Source organism: Microtus oregoni, unplaced genomic scaffold (genome assembly GCF_018167655.1).
Source record: "Microtus oregoni isolate MIOR12 unplaced genomic scaffold, Mior012 000004F_ref0000308, whole genome shotgun sequence".
Classification (NCBI taxonomy): domain Eukaryota; kingdom Metazoa; phylum Chordata; class Mammalia; order Rodentia; family Cricetidae; genus Microtus; species Microtus oregoni.
The window spans coordinates 44,401,516-44,421,276 of NW_024543063.1; the positions used below are offsets into that span (position 1 = coordinate 44,401,516).

Genomic DNA, 19,761 nt, shown 5'->3' on the forward strand with positions numbered 1-19,761 from the left:
CATTAGTTTAAGCCTCTTATTGGCTAATTCTCACATCTTGATTAACCCATTTCTAATAATCTGTGTAGTACCATGAGGTGGTGGCTTACCAGGAAAGATTCAGCATGTTTGACCTGGCGGCTGGCTCCATGGCGCCTGACAAACTATGCTTTCTTTCTCCCAGCATTCTGTTCTGTCTACTCCACCTATCTAAATCCTGCCTATCAAAAAGCCGAGGCAGTTTCTTTATTAACCAATGAGAGTAACACATAGACAGATGGCCCTCCTCCATCAAAGGCCCACTGTTTATTGTGTGATGGACAAGCTGTGAGATGTCGGACACCCATTTTAGTTCATCTTTGTAAGGGTTTCAGCTCTGGGGGGAGTCAAACCAAATGTGACAGCATACATCTAAATCCCAGAGGTCGTGCTTTCAAGGGCACTCCTGGCTACAGAGTGAGACCTTGTTTTGAAAGAAAAAGAGAAAACACAATGAATAGCTGGAGAACCTGAAACCTCAATTGAAAAATCAGCCCAAGGTCACCTCATTATAAATGACAGACTCCAGAACTGACCACTAAGCCATGTGACTCCAGAACCACACTTACAGTCATGACCCTGCCCTGCCTCCCTTGAAAAGGCTAACATCAGTTCTTCTGCGCCTCCCTGTTGCCCCTCCAGTCAATTGTCTGAAGCAGCAAAATGATTCATTTCAAGGGAGAGGAGTCTATGACTCCGGATGCCATTTAGATGATGAAAGGGAGCCAGGCCTTGGTGAGTTCTTCATTGTTCTTGCCCCACGGAGAATGGATCATCTGCTGAGATAATAGAAGTCTAAAGCAGTCCCTCTCTCCACACGTGGGTTCCTGTTGTCATCTGCTTCCTTGCGTTTCCCGGGAGGGAACCTCACAGGTCTCAAATGGCAAAGGAGTCGTTGTTTTCAAGTGAACGGTGCTATTTTCTTCAGGCTTCATAGTTATTAGCCCTGCAGAGCAGCAGGCCTGTCGAAGCCCCGCCAGTGTGACACGTGCAAACAGCAGCAATCACTTCTGCCTTTTATGGAAAATATTAAATACACTTATAAAAAAGGCCCCGGCTGGTTTGCTGTGGAAGCTGAGCTCGCATAAGAAATGGAGGGAGTAGCCCATTACCAAATCAAAAGCAGATGTTAAGCTTAGCCGTGTGGAACCTTGGGAGGAGGGTTTATCAGTAATCACAGGAGGGCATGGATTCTGAGCTGTAAAAGGTCACAAACCCTCCATCCTTCCCACAGCCATGTTCACCTGAACACAAGCATGTACTTCCTATGTATGTTGGTTGCGAACTGGGAAAATGGCTGACTTCCCAGCCCTAAGTAGCTGCAAAGGCAGACACCCATTGCTGAAGATCTTCTTTAAAGGTTAATTTTTATTTATGTGTATGTGCCTGGGGTGGGGGTGCCGGAAACCCAACTCCAGTGCTCTGCGGGAGCTCAAACCCCTGCTCCTGCATAGGCTTATTTGTCTGTGAGACTCAACTCATCCCGAGTACTTAACCACTGAGCCATCTCTCCAGCTCCATCTGATGTTTTAATGGGAAATTTTTGGAGGGTTTGCTGTTAGCATCTTTTGAAAGAAACGTATGGACGCTTGTGTTAATTTTCTATTGCTATGTTTTAAATTGCCGTAAATCTAGGATTAAAGACAATACTAATTTATTATTGGCTTTTATGGGCCAATAACCCAGGCCTGGAATGGCTGCTTCCTTCTTATCAGATCACCAAGGACTGAAATAAGTATGTTAGCTGAGTTGCACTTCTCTTGGGAGGGGTGGCTAGGGAAAGGCCCACAGCTGGGATCCTCAGTTTACTGGCAGAGTTTTGCTTTGCAGTAGAAATTTCCTGTTTCACTTGCAGTCACATGGACGCCTCTCAACTGTTACTGGGACACCACAGCTGCCCTATCACGTGGCGTTTCCTTTAGGTCGCTCGGACTTGGCATTTCCAAAAGTTCAGCCTCCTTTTGGCCCACTGAAGATGATCTCCCCATCTGAAGGTGAACTGACTGACTTAGGACCTTAGCTATGTCTGCCAGGTCCCTTCCGAGGAGCACCCACATTAGCATGTGACTGAAAATGGAGAAGACAGCTGTGTCCCAGGAGATGGACATGTTAGGGCCCATCTTAGAATTCTCTCTACCACAGATCACCACCCACTTCTTTCTGGCAAGAATCTTAAATTCTTTCTCAGAATCCATCTTTATTTTCTCAGTGTCATAATCTATATTTTTTTTTTCAGCAAAACACTGTCGAGCTGTAATTGTGCTATATGAGAGCAGTTCAGGTTTGAGTGAAATGACGATAACCCTGTGGTTTACGTAAACTTACGAGGTGCTAGAACCTCACACGTGACCGCTATTAACCATCGCCACCATGGTGTGTGGAAGGCACAGTCGATACCCAAAGCTAATTAGGTCAGGAGGCTAAATGGGTGGTACCTTAGTTACTTTCCTGTTATCACCATGATCAAGGTGATTTATAGGAGAAAGGGGTTTATTTGGCTAACGGTTCCATAGGGCTAACAGTCTGTGGTAGCAGAGTAGAGGTGACAGGTGGCAAGCTCACATCTCAAATCACAAAGGAAAACCTGAGTCTTTTAAAACCTCCAAGCCTGCCCCCAGTGACACTCTTCCTCCAGTTAGGCCACACCTCCTAACCCTCCCCAGACTGCCAACGACTGGGGACCAAGACCTTGTTGGAGAGGGCATCTCATCGAAGCCACCACCGGAAATATGTCCGGCCCTAGGAGGGCAGCTGAGCAGGCGCCTCAAGCCCACATTTGTTTTCCCTAAGAGCATTCCTTCCTAAGCCATCTCTATCTATTGTCATCTTCCTGTCGTGTGGTCTTCAAAGATCGGGATATGGTCTCCACAACCGTCATGTTTATCATTTCGTTAGCCAAGTGTTCCTCCCACACCAGAAGATACCGCATGCCCTAGGCCCTCCCACAAAGGAAAGGGTTCACCTGAAAGTTAAATGGCAAAGCCACACAGACACAGCAGTGCCGTAGAATCTGACTGGCAGGGAGAGCAGCCCAGGACCTTAGCATCTGACATTTTATTGTACCTTGTTCTTAGAGCCTATGATGTATTTTTCTGTCTCATTTTATGCCAGGCATTGATTAATAAGCTTCATCAAAAAGAAAACTCACTGATTCAGCCCTGGGAACAACTTAGGTCTTATTTCTGGAACATCCAACCAGTTTCAGCAGGAATCAAATAGAGACAGTATACACCCATCGAAACCCAATGTCCTCTGGCCTGAAATAGCACTCACCCTGGCCACAGCCTCGCTTCATGGTGTCTAGAGGATTGAACTGTGCCCCTGGTCAGAGCAAGAAGCAAACAGAGTGAATGAAATGACTTTGACAGTACCCGCTCTGAAAGACACCATGCTTTTTTATGTTTTAGATGGCATTGACTTATACCTGCAGTGTAAGCTGAGTCTCGTAGACTCAGCTGAGTTTCGAACAAAACTATGTAGAGTGCTCGAAAGCCTCAAACTGGGCAGAGGGGTCAGCAGAGCGGGATCCTCTCACCTAGCTCTTTTCTGCTCTCTTTCCCAGCCATCTCTCTGTTTTTCCTGAAAGCAGATGAAGGTGAAGTCTGGGTCTACAGTTCTCATAGGGTTTGAAATGCCAAGTGAGTCTCTCCCCGGAGCCCCTTTGTTTTCATTTTAGTTTTTATCTTATTTTTTTTTTAAATTTCATTTTACATTCCAAACACAGTTCTCCCTCCCACCGCTCCTCCCACCCCCGCCCCCACTCCTCCCCTAGGGTAAGACCTCCCATGGGGAGTCAACAAAGCCTGGAACATTGAGTTAAGGCTGGACCAAGCCCCTCCCTCCCCCCTGCTTTAAGGCTGAGCATGGCATCCCACCATAGGGAATGGGCTTCACTGGAGCCTGTTACCATTCCAAATCTGAGATTTGAGAGTTGGGCTTGGCGGTACATTTGAGTAGGTAGCTGTGAGTTAAACTAACCAGGTAGTTTTGTCAGCAGCTCACCGCACCAATCTCCCTATACTGCGGACTCAGACCTGGACTACATTTCCCAGCCTCCATTAGGTGTAGCTTCGTGGGGGAGTTCTAGCCAATGGAAGTGAGCTGGTGTGTAAATCCTAGCACTCAATCCCCCATCCTTTCTGCATTGTTGTCTAGTGATTCACCAATGGCCAGAGTGTCCAACTGTGCCACAGTCTGCTCAGCTGAGTGTCCTGAATGACTGGGGGGTAGAAGCCAATCCTTGCCTCTATCACAACTTTGAAATAAGCTGTTATTACATTAACCCATTGAGCATTAGGGGTCTGTTACAGCAGCTACCATCACCTTATCTAAAAGTAGCTGTCTAGACTCTCAAGACTGTAAGTCTAAAAATGCTGAGAGAGAAGGACTGCTTAGCCAAAGATGAAAACTCTATTTCCATCTGTTGCTTTAATTGTGTAGGTCATACTGAAATGGTTTTACCCAAAGACTTCAGCCTACGTTAACCAAGTGTCTAGGTGAAATGGAGCCATCTTGATCCATTTTTTTAAATGGCTACAGAAAATTGAATTTGCATTTATAGTTCTTATGGAACTCATTTTGATATTATATTTGTGACTAATGGCTTAGAGAATTGTTCTGTTTTCACCTTAGGACTGATTTTTTTTAAAAAAAAAATAATAACTTTGGGGGCATAAATTAACAAGCTATCTTAGGAAGTGTTTCTTTGAACCCAAAGACGAATGTAATATTGTGTCACATTCCTGTTGTTTCTCCTTTCAATAATAGTTTGTCTACATCATGAAAATTTATTGCATAAGGAGTATCTTTTTAATTATATGTGGGGGGGGGAGTATAGTAGGTGCACATGTGTATGAGAGGTTATGTGCGCCCATATAATCACATGAAGGCACAAGATGACATTGGGGTCCCTCTATGTCACTCTCTGTCTTATTTCCTTGAGACTTGAGACAGGATCTCCCATTAAACCTGGAACTAGGCTGGTGGCCAGTAAGCCTCCGAAACCCTCTGATATCTGCCTAATCCACAGCTGGGCTTACATATATGGGTGACCACACCAGCTTTTTATATGGGTCCTAGGGATCTGAGCTCAGGTCTTTGTGCTTGTATATGGAGCCATCTCCTCGGTCTCAGAAATGTAAAACTATAAACAACCGTATATAAATGCTCTGGAAAGGCAGGCACTTAGAGTCCTTTGCGTAGTCTAATGCTCCACTAGGACAAGGCGAGAGTGATTGGCAAAGGCACAGAGAAATTTTGGAAAAGAGTGAATTATGCAAGGTTTAGCATTTTTTCCCACAAATGTCCTTCAGATACAAACAAACAGACTCTCTCTGTTCAGGTCCTAGCGTGTCTAAAACAATCCTTAATGTTTGATTGTGTTCCTCTGTTTCTGTGTCTCTAGAGGTATTCCTCATTCGGAAATCCTGAGAACTGCTCAGACTCTTGACTTTCTACAGTTTCCATTAATGTCAACATTGAAGTCAATTTTCCTCAACATTGTCTGTCCATGTCCTCATCACACACAATTTGTAGATCTGAAAAGTATTTTTCTGGGATTCATTTAATTCATTTTCATTTTAACAGGCAGTTTACTTCTTTTCCACGTAGGCTTACAAAGCACAAGGAAATAGAACTAGCTTTCTGGTCTGTCTAACAGGGTTTGTCCTCAGTTTCAAATTGGGAAATGAACATTTGGGTTTAAACCTTGGTTTCTCCTTGTACAGATACCTGTGAGTCAGTTCCTAAGGGTGGTGAGTGGGTCTCACTGCCCAGATCCAGCCTCTCGTCTGCACTGGGACTAAACGGCATCTGGGATGTCACCCTGTGGACACTGCTTGGTGGCAGACTCTTAACTTTTTAAGAGTTAAATGTGATATCATTTTCCACAACCACAACCCTATTCTAACCCTCTCGCAAGTATCTCAGGACATTTCTAACTGAGTTGCATGTATCTTTACGTTCTTCTTTTCTGTTTTGCTAGAAATATACCCTGGAAATTAAATAGAAGGATAAATTAAGCTTTTTAGAATTTGTCTTTTTATCTCATGTGTGTGAGGGTTTTACCTACATGTATGTATGTGCATTGTCTTTGTGTCTGGAGCCCGTGAAGGATGGAAAAAAGCATCCGGTCCCCTGATGATGGGGTTACACATGACTGTGAGCCCACGTGGGTGCTGGGAATCAAACCTGGGTCCTGGAGGAGCAGTGTGTGCTGCTGACCACTTCAGCATCTCTCCAGTCCAAAGAAGATGACTTTAGACTGAAGTAGCCTCCAAAGCCAGTGAGCCCAGAGGGTGATTTTTTTTCTTTTAAATACATTGTTTTCTTTGAGAGCTTCTCCTGAGCCCATGACTTGGAGAAGTCTGGGAAGTGGGGAAGATTTTCAAGAAAATAATCACATTCTTATCTAGTACTGCCACTATTCTGGAAGCTTCTAAACCATCTCCATGGCTTTTCTTTTTATAGCCTTTTCTCAATGTGTGTTACTGGCAATAACTAAATATTTTATATAAGTAATTTCTTCCCTGATATAGAATCAAGAGTTAAATGAGCAGAAATAGCTACTAGAGTAGGGAGAAGATGCTTTATTCATTTTGAAATAATTGCCTATACATACAATTAGAGAGAGTGTGTTAGACTTTTTAATCAATAGTGATATAATTAGGAACACACCACTTGTTAATTGGGTCTAATCTCACATTCGGAGGGAAAATGCGTATGTCACAGTTGGAGGACTCTAGCTTGCCCTCCTCTGGAGAAAGAGAAGCACCCTATTCTTTGGCTCCTCTGAGGTGCTTTCTCCTCGGCCTCCTCCTGGCTTCCCTCAGTGTCACGTCAGCTCCTCAGGAAAGAGAGTGTGCTTTGGGCATTTATGTATTTCCCACATCAGGCCTGTTGGATGTATATTTACTGTGCTTGATTAAAAATCCTAAACCCAGTGTGCTCATCAGATCTGTAGGTGACCAGGAGGAGCTGCTGGTGAGCTAGATATCAGAATCAGAATTTTGGCAGTTCTCCCAAAGGCTGAAAACCTTACAGAGATGAATATCAACTATTCAGACCTAATTTTGAAATCCAAAATAAAGAACGCATTAGGCTTGTTTACCAGCATATTATACTCAGCTGGAGAGAGAATTAGTGAACTGGAAGAAAACTGAGGAGAAGCCATCTAAAACAAATCAGAGAGAAAAGTAAAGAAACGGAGTTAGGAAGCTAAGACACCGCGTATCCGTTAGCTGCGCCTCTCCGCAGCAGAATAGCTGAGATCATTTAGATGGAGGAAGGCTTACCTGTGGCTCGTGGTTTCAGAGATTTTCGGTCCATGACCACTTGGACCTTTATCCCTGTGGTTGAGAGCCCATGGGGAAACTTTATGGCACCCAGGAGGTGGGGTGCAATGAAGAGATGCCCAGGCCTGAATATCCTCTTCAAGGCATGCAGTAGTGACCTCACTTTCACTAGCTAGGCCCCACCTCCTAGGTTTCCAGAACTTCCCACCAGCACCACCAGCTGGGTCAAGACTTCAGGACATGAGCCTCCAGGGGACATTCCAGGACAAACTCTAATAAAGAGGTAATATCAGGAAGTTCTGGAAGGCTGGGGATAAAGAATGAGGTAAAATATTTAAACAGACAGTGATTGATAATTGTCCAAAAATAAAAAAAATAAAACAAAGAACTCTAGAAAGAGATCAAATTCCAAGCAGAATGCATTATAGACTTTCAAAGACAAGGGCAAAGTCTAAAAGTAGAAAATAGATTGCCATCAAAGAAGCAGAAATCAAATTTTAATTAATATTTACAGCATGAGTCTTTTTTTATAATTGACATCTTAACCTCACTTTGACATCTAAGGTTTTCCTTTAAGTCTGGGATGCAGGATTTGAAGGACAATTAAGTACAATGGGGGTGTTCAATTTACTCTGCATAACTCCAAGGAAGGACCAAAAACTACGTATAGGAGGTCAAAATGAGTCATATCTCTACCTAATACAAGGAAGAAATGTCTAATATTTTGAGTTGTTATAACCTGAAGTAAACAAATTACCCTATATAAGAAGTGAATAGACAACCATCAAAAAGAGTTTGAATAAAAGACTGATATCCTCATTCATTAACTTTTGTTTTACTTATTGAAACAGGATTTGCTATACAACTCAAGCTGACCTTGAACTTGTAACCCCCCCTGCCTTTCACTCCCAGGTGCTGTGATTATATGCACTACCATACCTGGCTTCATTTGTCAGATACTTATTAAGTGTCTTCTATATACACTGTACTGTACATGTAATATAACTATATACTATATCTTGCTGTAGATACTTGGGATATATTTGTGAAAAAAACCCACAAACAAATGACAAATCCCTTCCTTTGTAGAGCTTACAATAAGTAAATCATGTACTGTGTTAGAACACCATGAGTGCTAAGGAAGGAGAACCTGGAGCAAGGTGAAAGTGACCAGGAACACTAAGACGGGTTCGCTGCTTCCAGTGCAACGGTCAGAATAGGCGTTAGCAGGCACTGGCTGTGGCAAAGACTTTAGGGAAGGAAAAAGCGGTGTGCTGTGAATATCGGAGCGGTTGATAAATGAGAAGAGTCACTTTCAACGCGGGGTCAGCCTTGAAACAGATTTCAGAATAAGCTTAGAATTTTAGCTAATGGAATTCTTTCAATTATTATAAAAACATAGTAAAAGCCAGGATGGCTTCCTATCTTGTGTTTCTGAAAAGGATGCTCATCTTTACTCTGATTCTACAAACTCCACCTCTGAGAATCCCAGAAGGAATGCTGGCCCTTCCCTTGGCGTCTCAGAATTGTGAGGTCAGAGCAGATAATCAGTGAAAGCTTGTGAGAGACCTAAGTTGTCATCATGGGGAAGAGAGGCAACAAATCTACACAGAGCACCCCAAAGCTGAAGGGTGGCCTTGCTCTTCAGACTCGGGCGGCCTTTTGAAAAAGGAAGTCAGCAAACATCCAGCTTTTCTGATTCTAAAAGAAGTAAAATGATAATGTTTGTCTCTGAAGTTGAATCCTGTGGTGTGGGCCATTTGAAACAGACAGCTTTGACATACGCAAGATGAAGAGCCAAGGACATTTACCAGGTTAACTTGTAATCTTGTGTTGCAGGCAAACAAAAAATCCCTTTGGACAGTTAAACCCAGTATGGGCATGGTTCCTGCAGAAGATGATGTTCCGTTGACCCTGACTGCCAACCTGGATGACATCGTGACATTCAAAGACACAGTCATTCTGGAGGTTGAGCACAGCAACACCTACCGGATCCCTATCCAGGCTACCGGGATTGGTTCCACCATCGTGTCGGACAAGCCCTTTGCTCCAGAGCTCAACCTGGGAGCACATTTCAGGTAGGGGAACACCATGGAGCAGTTGTGTAGCTAGTTATATATGTCACAGTCTCGATGAAATAGAACTACCCCCTCCATCCCTCTCCTATCCCACCCTCACTTGTTCCTTCCCTGATGAAAACACTAGACATTTTCAACTCATAGCTTGGTTACATTTGCTACAAGAAGACATTTCCAAGCCATCACCCTGTGCTCTGCTTTCCTTTCTGTTGCTGTAATACAACTCTCTGACCAAAAGCAACTTAACCAAGCAAAACTTGGGAGGGTTTATTTCGTCTGGCACTTCCCTGTCACTTCTCCCAAAACAGGAACCCAAAGGTAGGAACCATGGAGGAACACTACTTGCTGGCTCTCGGACTCTTGCTCGGTTTCCTTCTACAGCTCAGGACCACCTGCCCAGGGAATAGTACCACCTGCAGTGGGCTGGACCCTCTGATGTCTATTACTAACCAAGACTATCCCCTAGAGACCTGCCCACAAACCAACCTGATAAAGGTGGTTCCTTCACTGAGACTCTGTTGGCGGTGGTGGTGGTGTTTTATCCATATGTTTCTAGGCTGTGTGAAGTTGACAGTTGGAGCAAACTAGCAAACCTTACATTCTCCAGGCTAGCTCCCTCTACTCTGGTGAAAGGGGTGGCTGCTTTATGATGTATTTCTGCATAACCTCTCCTTTCTGATTTCAATCACCTTCTCATCCCTCTCCACAAATGTAGAAAATGCACAGCTTGGTGTAACCTAAGTAGAGTTTATGCAGAAAAATAAGTCATTACAAATATATCAGACATTGCCAAGCCAGTGATTTTATGAATCATATTTCATCTACTTGCTCCTCCATCATTTACTTATATTTTATGTATGAGTGATTTGCAAATATACCTGCATATATACCAGAAGAGGGCATCAGAATCTGTTATAAATGGTCGTGAGCCACTATGTGGTTGCTGGGAACTAAACTCGGGACCTCGGAAAGGGCAGCCAGTACTCTTAACCGCCAAGCCATCTCTCCAGTCCCTGCTTCTCCATCATAGCAGCAATGATTAAGCTGCAATTGTTCCCCCTGGCTGCTCAGGAAAAGCTAGAGGGTCTGAATATTTTAATAAGAGGCAGTAGCGTGAGACCCTGGTTCCACAGAGGCATTCTGCAGTTGTTGGTAGTTGACTCCCAGGGTTTGGCTGATTTGTACTTCTCAGGTGCAGACCTTGGAACAAACCTCGTGGTTGCTCCTCTGGCCTTCTGATCTAATAGTTCCTGAACCCAACTCACACGCCATGTGTTCTGAGAAGTCCTTCCCACAATCCCATCCACCCCTTGGTTCTTACTGAAAAATATCACAAGCAATAACAAAGTAAGTGATAACCTAGGAAGTTGAGTTGCATGTTCTATGCATGCCCGGTTGTATGTTTCTAAGTCAGGTAAATATCAAAACCTTCCTCTCTGCTTTATCTCTTGGTCCCAAGGAAAGGCATTTGTCAATGTATGCTAATGCTTCTACTTAAACAACTACTTCTTGTTTTTTTGATTGCTTGTTTGGTTGGTTGGTTTTGTTTGTTTTGGTTTTTTTGTATGTTTATTTGTTTGTTTGGGTTTGGGTTTTTTTTTTTAAGACAAAGTTTCTCTATATAATCCTGACTGTCGTGGAAGTACCTCTGTAGACCAGGCTAGCTTCATGCTCACAGAGATATGCCTGCCTCTGCCTTTTGAATGCTGGCATTAAAGGCATGTATCTATACCACCAGCCAGACCACTTAAACTTCCTAAATACACACAAACCTAATTATAGAAAACAATATTCTGCACATCATATATTATTATTTGGATTTTTTCTGAATCTATAAAGTGTCAAAAAAAAAAACCCCAAAAGGATGTGCCAACCTTTGCCTGGAGATTTGAGGGTTAGTTAACAGTTTTTCTGAATATATAAACAAACTGTAATTAGCTATTGGTTTCCCTTCTGTCTAAACCCTGTTGTTCTCCTTATTAACATATAATCGCAATGCCAGCAATAACCAAAAGAATCAGCAAAAGCCCTGACAGGTACACCTCCGCCCACTGCCTGTTTCTATGAAGAAGGTTCTGTTGGCATGCAGCCAGAATATCTGACTCCTTTCACACTAAGGAGAAGAGTTGTGTAGTTACGCCTGAGATCATGTGGCCCAAAAGTCTCCCTGTGTTATCCTTCATCTCTTTACAGAGGAAGTTGGCCGAGCCCTAGACTAAAGGAATGCCTATATACCAGTCCTTCTGATTGCATATTTTGGAGCAAATCTCTTAGATATTTAGAACTTTTCTCCCTTCCTAAAATGGAAGATGGCTCCGATGGACAGGTTTCTATGATTATTAAAATCATACTGTAAAAAAAGCAGCAAGGGCCCTATCTAGGTTATTCATACTGTATATGTTTACCTTTTGTCCCCCAAACTTACCATTGGTCATAAAGTTAAATGCTGGCTAAAGATTATTCTGTTGAGTATGCCCTGTGAGCATAAACATTTAGAGACAAATGTTTCTACCTGACAACTAAAAAATATTTCTCCTGATTTACTTACTTGATGTTACAACTTACTTGTGAGATCTGTCATTCCCTGAGGACAAGCAAATGTGATGAAATCACAAAGCCTAATATGTTTTTAAAAGAAAAATGAGCAGTTGAAGATGAGCTGGGATGTTTGCTTTATGTTGTTGTTACTGCTCCGAATGCTGCTGTTTTTCAGAGAGGGTCTCACCGTGTAACCCTGGTGGACCTAGAACTCCCTATGTAGGCCAGGCTAACTTGGCTTTATGGTGATCCTCTTGCCTCAGCCTCCCAAGTGGTGGTGCAGTACCTTGCCTGTCCTGACATGAACTTATTTCTTGAAGGAAAATATATTGATTAAGCCTATAAATTAGGAACACACACACACACACAATTTTAACTTCTTTCAGTATACCAGAGAAATCCCAGCTCTTTCATAAAGACCCATAAAGAGAGAAACAGTGAGTTAATGGGCAGAACAGCTACAACTTGAAAGCATGAGGAAATGGGAAAGAAAGTCTGAGGGAAGTGTCTCGTCTGGTTGGCCTTCTGGTCTACTTCAGCCCAGCCACTCCGTCCTGTCAAGACTTAATTGGTGTGTGTTGTTCACACTGAGTTTAAAGTAAACTCACAGTTTACCAGCCATACCTAGATCAGGAGAAATGTATTCAACACATTTCCAAGTGGGATTCTCCTCCAGCTGGTACTGTGCTTTCCTTTCCTCACCTCAGAACCACTTCTCATTAGGAGAGTGTTAAAATAACTCTGTTCACGAATCCTACATGACCTTGACCTGCTGGGGGAGACAAAGGACGCACAGGCCACTTCCCCATAGCCTTTATCTGGTAGTGATGATTCTGGGACAAAATCCAGGTTCATGACTCAACCCTGGGAGCCCTTGAATCACACTAAGTGGCCTTGTGACCTAGACTCCCTGAGCAGGTGGGGTTTTTTTTTTTTTGTTTTTATTTGTTTTTTGGGTTTTTTTTTTAATGTCTTGGTGCTCATTCTATAGCACTTCCAAAAGAATAAATCTTGGGTTGCACAGTCTGAGCCTCCCAGCACCTGCCCTTCTTTTCCAGCCTGGATATCCACTATTACCGCTTCAAGCTGACGAATAAAGGACGGCGCGTCCAGCAGCTGTTCTGGATGAATGATGACTTCCGCCCTGAGGAAAAGCAAAGTAAGAAGGAACCAATGAAGAAGGGACCTAGTCGTAGCCGTCGCCAGTCCCAGATCTCCCAGGAACCCGCAGATACAGGGAGCCCCGTGTTTCAACTTTACCCTGTCAGGATGGAGTTGTACCCAGGCCAGACGATTGACGTGGTACTTGAAGGCTATTCTGCCATTCCCAGGGTAAGAGGAGAGCATGGTCAGAAGCTATTTTTCCCCCAAATAAATCTCTGCTGTGCTATATCTGTTTCTTGGAAGGGCTCTTGATATTTACCTCAAAGACTACACATAGCCCTGAGTTACCATGGCAGCATTTCTTGCTTTCAAGGTTCATCTCTGCTCAGTTTTTTTGTTTGTTTCTATAGCTACCGCAACCCCAACCTTAAAGGACCATTTAAAGCCGGTTCTCATTACCACAGTCAACACTGACCAGCCAACAAGCCTGTGGTAGAAAAATGTCCAGTTTTCATTCCAAGAAATTTCCCTGTTAACATATAGCAGTCTCTTCTCAATTTTTTTTTCAGAAAATAACATGCTTTTATAGATGCTCTGGGCTGCCTCTATTATTCGGGTATAGCCACGTCCCCATTTTATTTTGACAACTTTGCCTAGCTAAATGACACCCCATTTAAAAACATCATCTTTGGGGTGGCTGAAAAGATAGCTCAGCAGTTAAAAGCACTGACTGCTTTTGCAGAGGATCCATGTTCGGTTCCCAGTATTCATATGGCAACTCACAGCCAGCTATATAATTCCAGTTCCAGGAAATCCCACGCTCTCTTCTGGCCCCTTCAGTCACCTGGCACATGTGTGGTATGCATATGTACATGCAGGCAAAACATTCATACATATGCAATTTTATGTAGCTTGAAATAGCCGTGTTAATCTCTAACAGTGGACTGTCTAGTTTTGTTTACATCAGTGCCAGTCACTCAGCTTAAAACCATACTGGCACTATGTATCTATTCATTAAAGTCCCTTATGGAGTTTGGAAATCACCAAGTCACCCAGGAGTCTTTCCCACCCCCAAAACACAAACTTTCTGAATGAGATAAGGTGTTTGCTTGAGCTGCTGCTTAGAGAGCTTATGGGTTGACACTGAATTTTCTCTTCATAAAATCAGAAGCAGTAATAAATTGTCTCCCAGAGATAGGTTGGGAAATCTGGTCCATTTGCCAGCTTCTTTGGCAAATGATTTTCACAGATTCCACCTTATCTCTTTCCATTATTTCTTCACAAAGCGTTTTCAGATAGAATACATCCTCCCTGCATAAAGGGTACCACTCATTGGGGAGTCTTATATAATGTATCCCTTTTCTTGTTGTTTAGGGCATCAGTCAACTTTGATTGTGTATGTACCATGAGATAAACACTTCTAGACACTAAGGATGCAGGGATGAATATAACACATGCCCTAATCTTAAGACCCAGTCTGTAGTAGGGACACGTTCTAATGTGGTTACCAAGAGTTGAGCATGTTTTTAAGAGGCTGTAAATCTGGCCTGCAAGGGAGCTAAATACACCTGGAGCTTCAGTGGAAGCTTCCCAAGGTGGGCTTGCAAACCATGAGAATGTTGGGTTAGTTAACAGCCCAAACCTGTATGCTCATTAATCCAATCTATTTATGGCATAGATTTACTCCTGGGTCCTTTCTCACGTACAAAGCTCTGGCCTTCTTGGGTTCGAAGACATTTTCTACTGTTAGGTCACTAAGTTCTCTGAAGTATAGTTACTCAAAACTGCTAATGTGTGTTGTGTGCAGAAAGTCAAAGAAAAGCTGGTATGCCACGCCATTGTCGGAGCCCAGAAGGGAAAAAGCTTGTTGATGTCTATGAACATCATCTGTGAATTCATAGCACCTCTCATCCAGCTCTCCACCAGGCAGCTCATATATCGACTGGAAAAGGTCAGTGGGGCTGGGCTAGGGAGGCTGGACGTTCTAGCCAGAGCCAACGTGTTCGTGCTTGCATGTTAGAGGCTAACCTAACTGGAATCCTGTTAATACCCATCCCCAGGATGCTATTGCTTCTCTGTTCAAGCTTCAGAGGCCAGTACACATTTAGCTACATTCTGAATGTAAACCTATAATTCTATAAAATGGAAATCCTGTTTGCATCATTCCTGGTATGTCAGACCAAAGGGAAGGGGTCTATCAGTGCAGCGTACACATGAAAGTGTGTGAATATTCCATCGTTTTGCTTTAGGTAGAGTAAACATCACTGCAGAGAAAGGGTTGGAATAGAATCAGCAACAATTACAATAATTGGTAAGAATGACTACCACCTACTGATTGCTATTGCTAGGCATCCCATATTCAATTACCTACACGGCCATCACCTCTTTGAGGAGAGCACTCAAAGCCGTTTATTGTGGGAGTAGATTCCGTCATACTTGATTCAGGACATCTGTTGAGAACCCCATAGACAAGATGCTATGGTGGGATATGAATAAGGGAGCTAACAAAGTCCAGGGGTCAGGGAAACATACAAGTTCAAGTCAAATAAAGTTTTTGAATGCCTGCCGTGTACTGGGCACTACAGTGGATACAGAGGAGAAAAGAGTTTGGCTTTGCCAGCTTGTGGGCCTTGTGAGTATTGAGGAAGTTGAGTAAGGGTTTGAGTGGCAGCAGAGCTGGCCATGAAGCTGACAAACTCCACGACACACTGAGCACGGTCTTGCTTTGAGAGCTTCTGGGAAGTTTCAACCCTTTCACCGTAATCAGTCAGAAAAGGTAGTTATCGGCAAACAGCTGCACTGAATTTGGTGGCTTCATATTTTCCCTGAAAGCAGCTATTCAAGGGAATTTAGTGAGAATTAATTGAAAGCGGTTCTGCACAAGACATTATATGCTAAATATGCAGCATAGTTTCTTATTCAATTTTTCTGAGCCTGTAAACACTCATAGCACACGCAGACAGGGTGCCTTTTTGTCTTCATATCCTCCTGCCTTTTGACAGAAGCAGGGTAGCATATTCTTGCTTTAATGTCTGTTGTTGGTGTTTATCACAAAATTAAAACATGCAAAATTCTGAATGTGGTAATAATTTATGATTGGATTTAAAAGTGGATTGAAGAGTCATTGAAATGGTCTGCCAGGTGAAAGTGCTTGCCACCAAGCCTGACAACCTGAGTTCAGCTCCCCCCAGGACCCACGTGGTAGAAGGACATAACCAACTCCTGCAAGGTGTCTTCTGAGCTTCCTGCTCTTTGTTTCTGTCATTCTTTCTCCTCAAACTCAGAAGCTTGGATTCTCCCCAACCTTGTTTCTCATTGCTCACTTCCTGCCGACTGTTAGAATTTATCAGGGACAATGATGAGCACATCTGCGTTACCTGGTATGCACAAGAGCCCGGTGGGGGCTTGGCTTTCGGGCTGAATTGTCCAGCTTACAGCTGTTGCGCCTCCGGCTGCTGGCCCAGAGCAGTGCATCTGATATGGTGCATTAGAATGTAAAGATATAAACCCTGCCAGAGGAGGGGCTTTCTCTCGTGCTTCCCACTCCATCAACTCTAGGCTCTTTGCGTTGTTCATCCACGATGGAGATGGAACAGCATCTCTGTGGGATTGAAAAGGTCAGCTGAAACTTTCAGCCTGCTCGCTTCATGAAGTCTCAGAAGCAGATTCCGTCTACTGATATTTGGAAGACAAACAGCCCCAAAAGAAGGGGTCATTTTAAAATAGATTGACTTCTCCAGATTTCGGTTCCTTCTCATCGCTAACCTCCAGATGGCCTCTTGCCAAAACCAGCCAAGTGTGGCTTCTTCACTTCAGAGCCATCTGCAGTGACACAGCAGCCTTCAGGGAAGGTCACTGTGTGGACAGTTCTCCGTGCAGCCTCCTATTTAGTGGGCCCAAATATGTTGCTTCCCTCTCCATGAACTGATAATACAAAGGGAGTCAGTGTCTGTGTTCCCTTCTTAGAGGGAGAGAACCAAAGGCTGGTGTCATGTGACAAATCCCAGAGCAGACGTCTGACATACACCGTGGCAATGCACAAGAGCTGGTGGAGTGGAGGCTTGAGCCCAAGGATGCTGCAGCATCCAAGCTCATCCAGGGCCTGGGGATCCAAGAGCCACAGTGCGGGGAACGATGATGCTGAAAACAGCTGAAGACTCGGCCAAGTTGAAATATGAAAGTTGGGGTTGGGTGATGAAATTAGAACGGGGAGAGAAAGCAAGCCAAAATGTGGAAACTGTTTTTTAAGGGCTATGCTTTATATCAGAAGAACCCCCAAATGATCAGAGTTCTTACCTTAGATGCCACAGGTTGAGACTCCTGGTCACCTCCTACTGATGCTAAAATGCCCCTTTCCAGATCACACAAAGATTAATGTAAGCCCCAATGTTAGAGTGAGCAAAATCCTCTCACTCAAGAGCCATTCTAGCCCTCTCTCTAGTTGAAAACTGCAGTCCAGCAGTTCTCACAGAGACAGCATCAACACTGCCTCTTCTGCTATAGGGGAGATCTACAAGGAAGATGCATGAGTATTTACCAATGTAACAAGATGAACATGTCTGTAAAGTGGATATTTTAAACAGAGGGGGGAGATTCACATGATCCAAATGTTTTATTGTTGTAACAATTCCTCAAGTCTTTCACAAGCTGTCACAGATTTATTAGATTTTGTTCCGCGGCAGTGCGGCAGTGTGTGCAGTGTATGGGTGTGCAGTGTGTGCAGTGCGGCAGTGTGTGCAGTGTGCGCAGGGTGGCAGTGTGTGCAGTGTGCGCAGGGTGGCAGTGTGTGCAGTGTGGCAGTGTGTGCAGTGTGTGCAGTGTGCGCAGGGTGGCAGTGTGTGCAGTGTGTGCAGTGTGTGCAGGGTGTGCAGGGTGGCAGTGTGTGCAGTGTGTGGGTGTGCAGTGTGTGCAGTGCGGCAGTGTGCGCAGGGTGGCAGTGTGCGCAGGGTGGCAGTGTGTGCAGTGTGTGCAGTGTGTGCAGTGTGTGCAGTGTGCGCAGGGTGGCAGTGTGTGCAGTGTGCACAGGGTGTGCAGGGTGTGCAGTGTGTGCACTGTGTGCAGGGTGTGCAGTGTGCACAGGGTGGCAGTGTGTGCAGTGTGTGGGTGTGCAGGGTGTGCAGTGTGTGCAGTGTGTGCAGGGTGTGCAGTGTGCACAGGGTGGCAGTGTGTGCAGTGTGTGGGTGTGCAGTGTGTGCAGTGCGGCAGTGTGTGCAGTGTGCACAGGGTGGCAGTGTGTGCAGTGTGCACAGGGTGGCAGTGTGTGCAGTGTGCGCAGGGTGGCAGTGCGTGCAGTGTGTGCAGTGTGCACAGGGTGGCAGTGTGTGCAGTGTGTGGGGGTGCAGTGTGTGCAGTGCGGCAGTGTGTGCAGTGTGCGCAGGGTGGCAGTGTGTGCAGTGTGTGGGTGTGCAGTGTGTGCAGGTGGCAGGGTTGCAGTGCATGCATGGTATGCAGTGTGTGAAATGTGTGCAAGGTGGCAGTGTGTACAGTGTGTGCAGGGTGTTCAGTGTGTGCAGGGTGTTCAGTGTGCACAGGTGGCAGTGTGTGCAATGTGTGCAGTGTGTACAGTGTGCGCAGGGTGGCAGTGTGTGCAGAGTCGCAGTGTGTGCAGGCTGGTAGTGTGTACAGTGTGCGCAGGGTGGCAGTGTGTGCAGAGTCGCAGTGTGTGCAGGCTGGTAGTGTGTGCAGTGTGCGCAGGTGGCAGTGTGTGCAGGCTGGTAGTGTGTGCAGGGTGTGCAGGGTGGCAGTGTGTGCAGGGTGGCAGTGTGCGCAGGTGGCAGTGTGTGCAGGCTGGTAGTGTGTTCAGTGTGTGCAGGTGGCAGTGTGTGCAGGGTGTGCAGGGTGGCAGTGTGTACAGTGTGTGCAGGCTGGTAGTGTGTGCAGTGTGCACAGGTGGCAGTGTGTGCAATGTGTGCAGGGTGGCAGTGTGTGCAGGGTGGCAGTGTGCGCAGGTGGCAGTGTGTGCAGGCTGGTAGTGTGTGCAGTGTGAGCAGGTGGCAGTGTGTGCAGGGTGTGCAGGGTGGCAGTGTGTACAGTGTGTGCAGGCTGGTAGTGTGTGCAGTGTGCACAGGTGGCAGTGTGTGCAGGGTGTGCAGGGTGGCAGTGTGTGCAATGTGTGCAAGGTGTCAGTGTGTGCAGGGTGTGCAGGGTGGCAGTGTGTGCAGGGTGTGCAGGGTGGCAGTGTGTGCAGGGTGTGCAGGGTGGCAGTGTGTGCAATGTGTGCAGGGTGTGCAGGGTGGCAGTGTGTGCAGGGTGTGCAGGGTGGCAGTGTGTGCAGGGTGTGCAGGGTGGCAGTGTGTGCAATGTGTGCAGGGTGTGCAGGGTGGCAGTGTGTGCAGTGTGCGCAGGTGGCAGTGTGTGCAATTTGTGCAGGGTGGCAGTGTGTGCAGGGTGTGCAGGGTGGCAGTGTGTGCAGGGTGTGCAAGGTGGCAGTGACAATTTGCTTTAGCAGCCAGGCTTCTTTAGGGTTTTTGGGGGGGTGTTTTGTTATGTTTTAAACTAAGCACTCAGGGCCTCTCAGAAGTCTACCCTCTGTTTTCTGGGTTATATAAGTTCATGTTTCAGAATCCTAACACCTCATTCCACTTCATTTCCGTAAACCTCTACCAGGGGAAATAAATGTCCCCGTGAAGGGAGGGGTGACCAGGTTCCTGTTCAGAACTAATGAGACTTGTTACTCGGACTCCCTGCACTTACTGTGACTTGCCTTTGTTTCTTCTGTTTCCCTTTCCTTC

The 19,761-nt window shown here is 45.1% G+C and overlaps 1 protein-coding gene across 1 annotated transcript in view; it reads left to right on the plus strand.

Annotated features, from left to right (window-relative positions):
• The window catches only part of Hydin (HYDIN axonemal central pair apparatus protein), a 291,897-nt gene that overhangs the window by 108,730 nt on the left and 163,406 nt on the right, over positions 1–19,761 (plus strand). Inside the window, exons 18-20 of the mRNA XM_041650001.1 lie at positions 9,150–9,388; positions 12,985–13,258; positions 14,838–14,981. Coding sequence (XP_041505935.1) covers positions 9,150–9,388; positions 12,985–13,258; positions 14,838–14,981 — 657 coding nt within the window. The remainder of the gene's footprint in view (positions 1–9,149; positions 9,389–12,984; positions 13,259–14,837; positions 14,982–19,761) is intronic.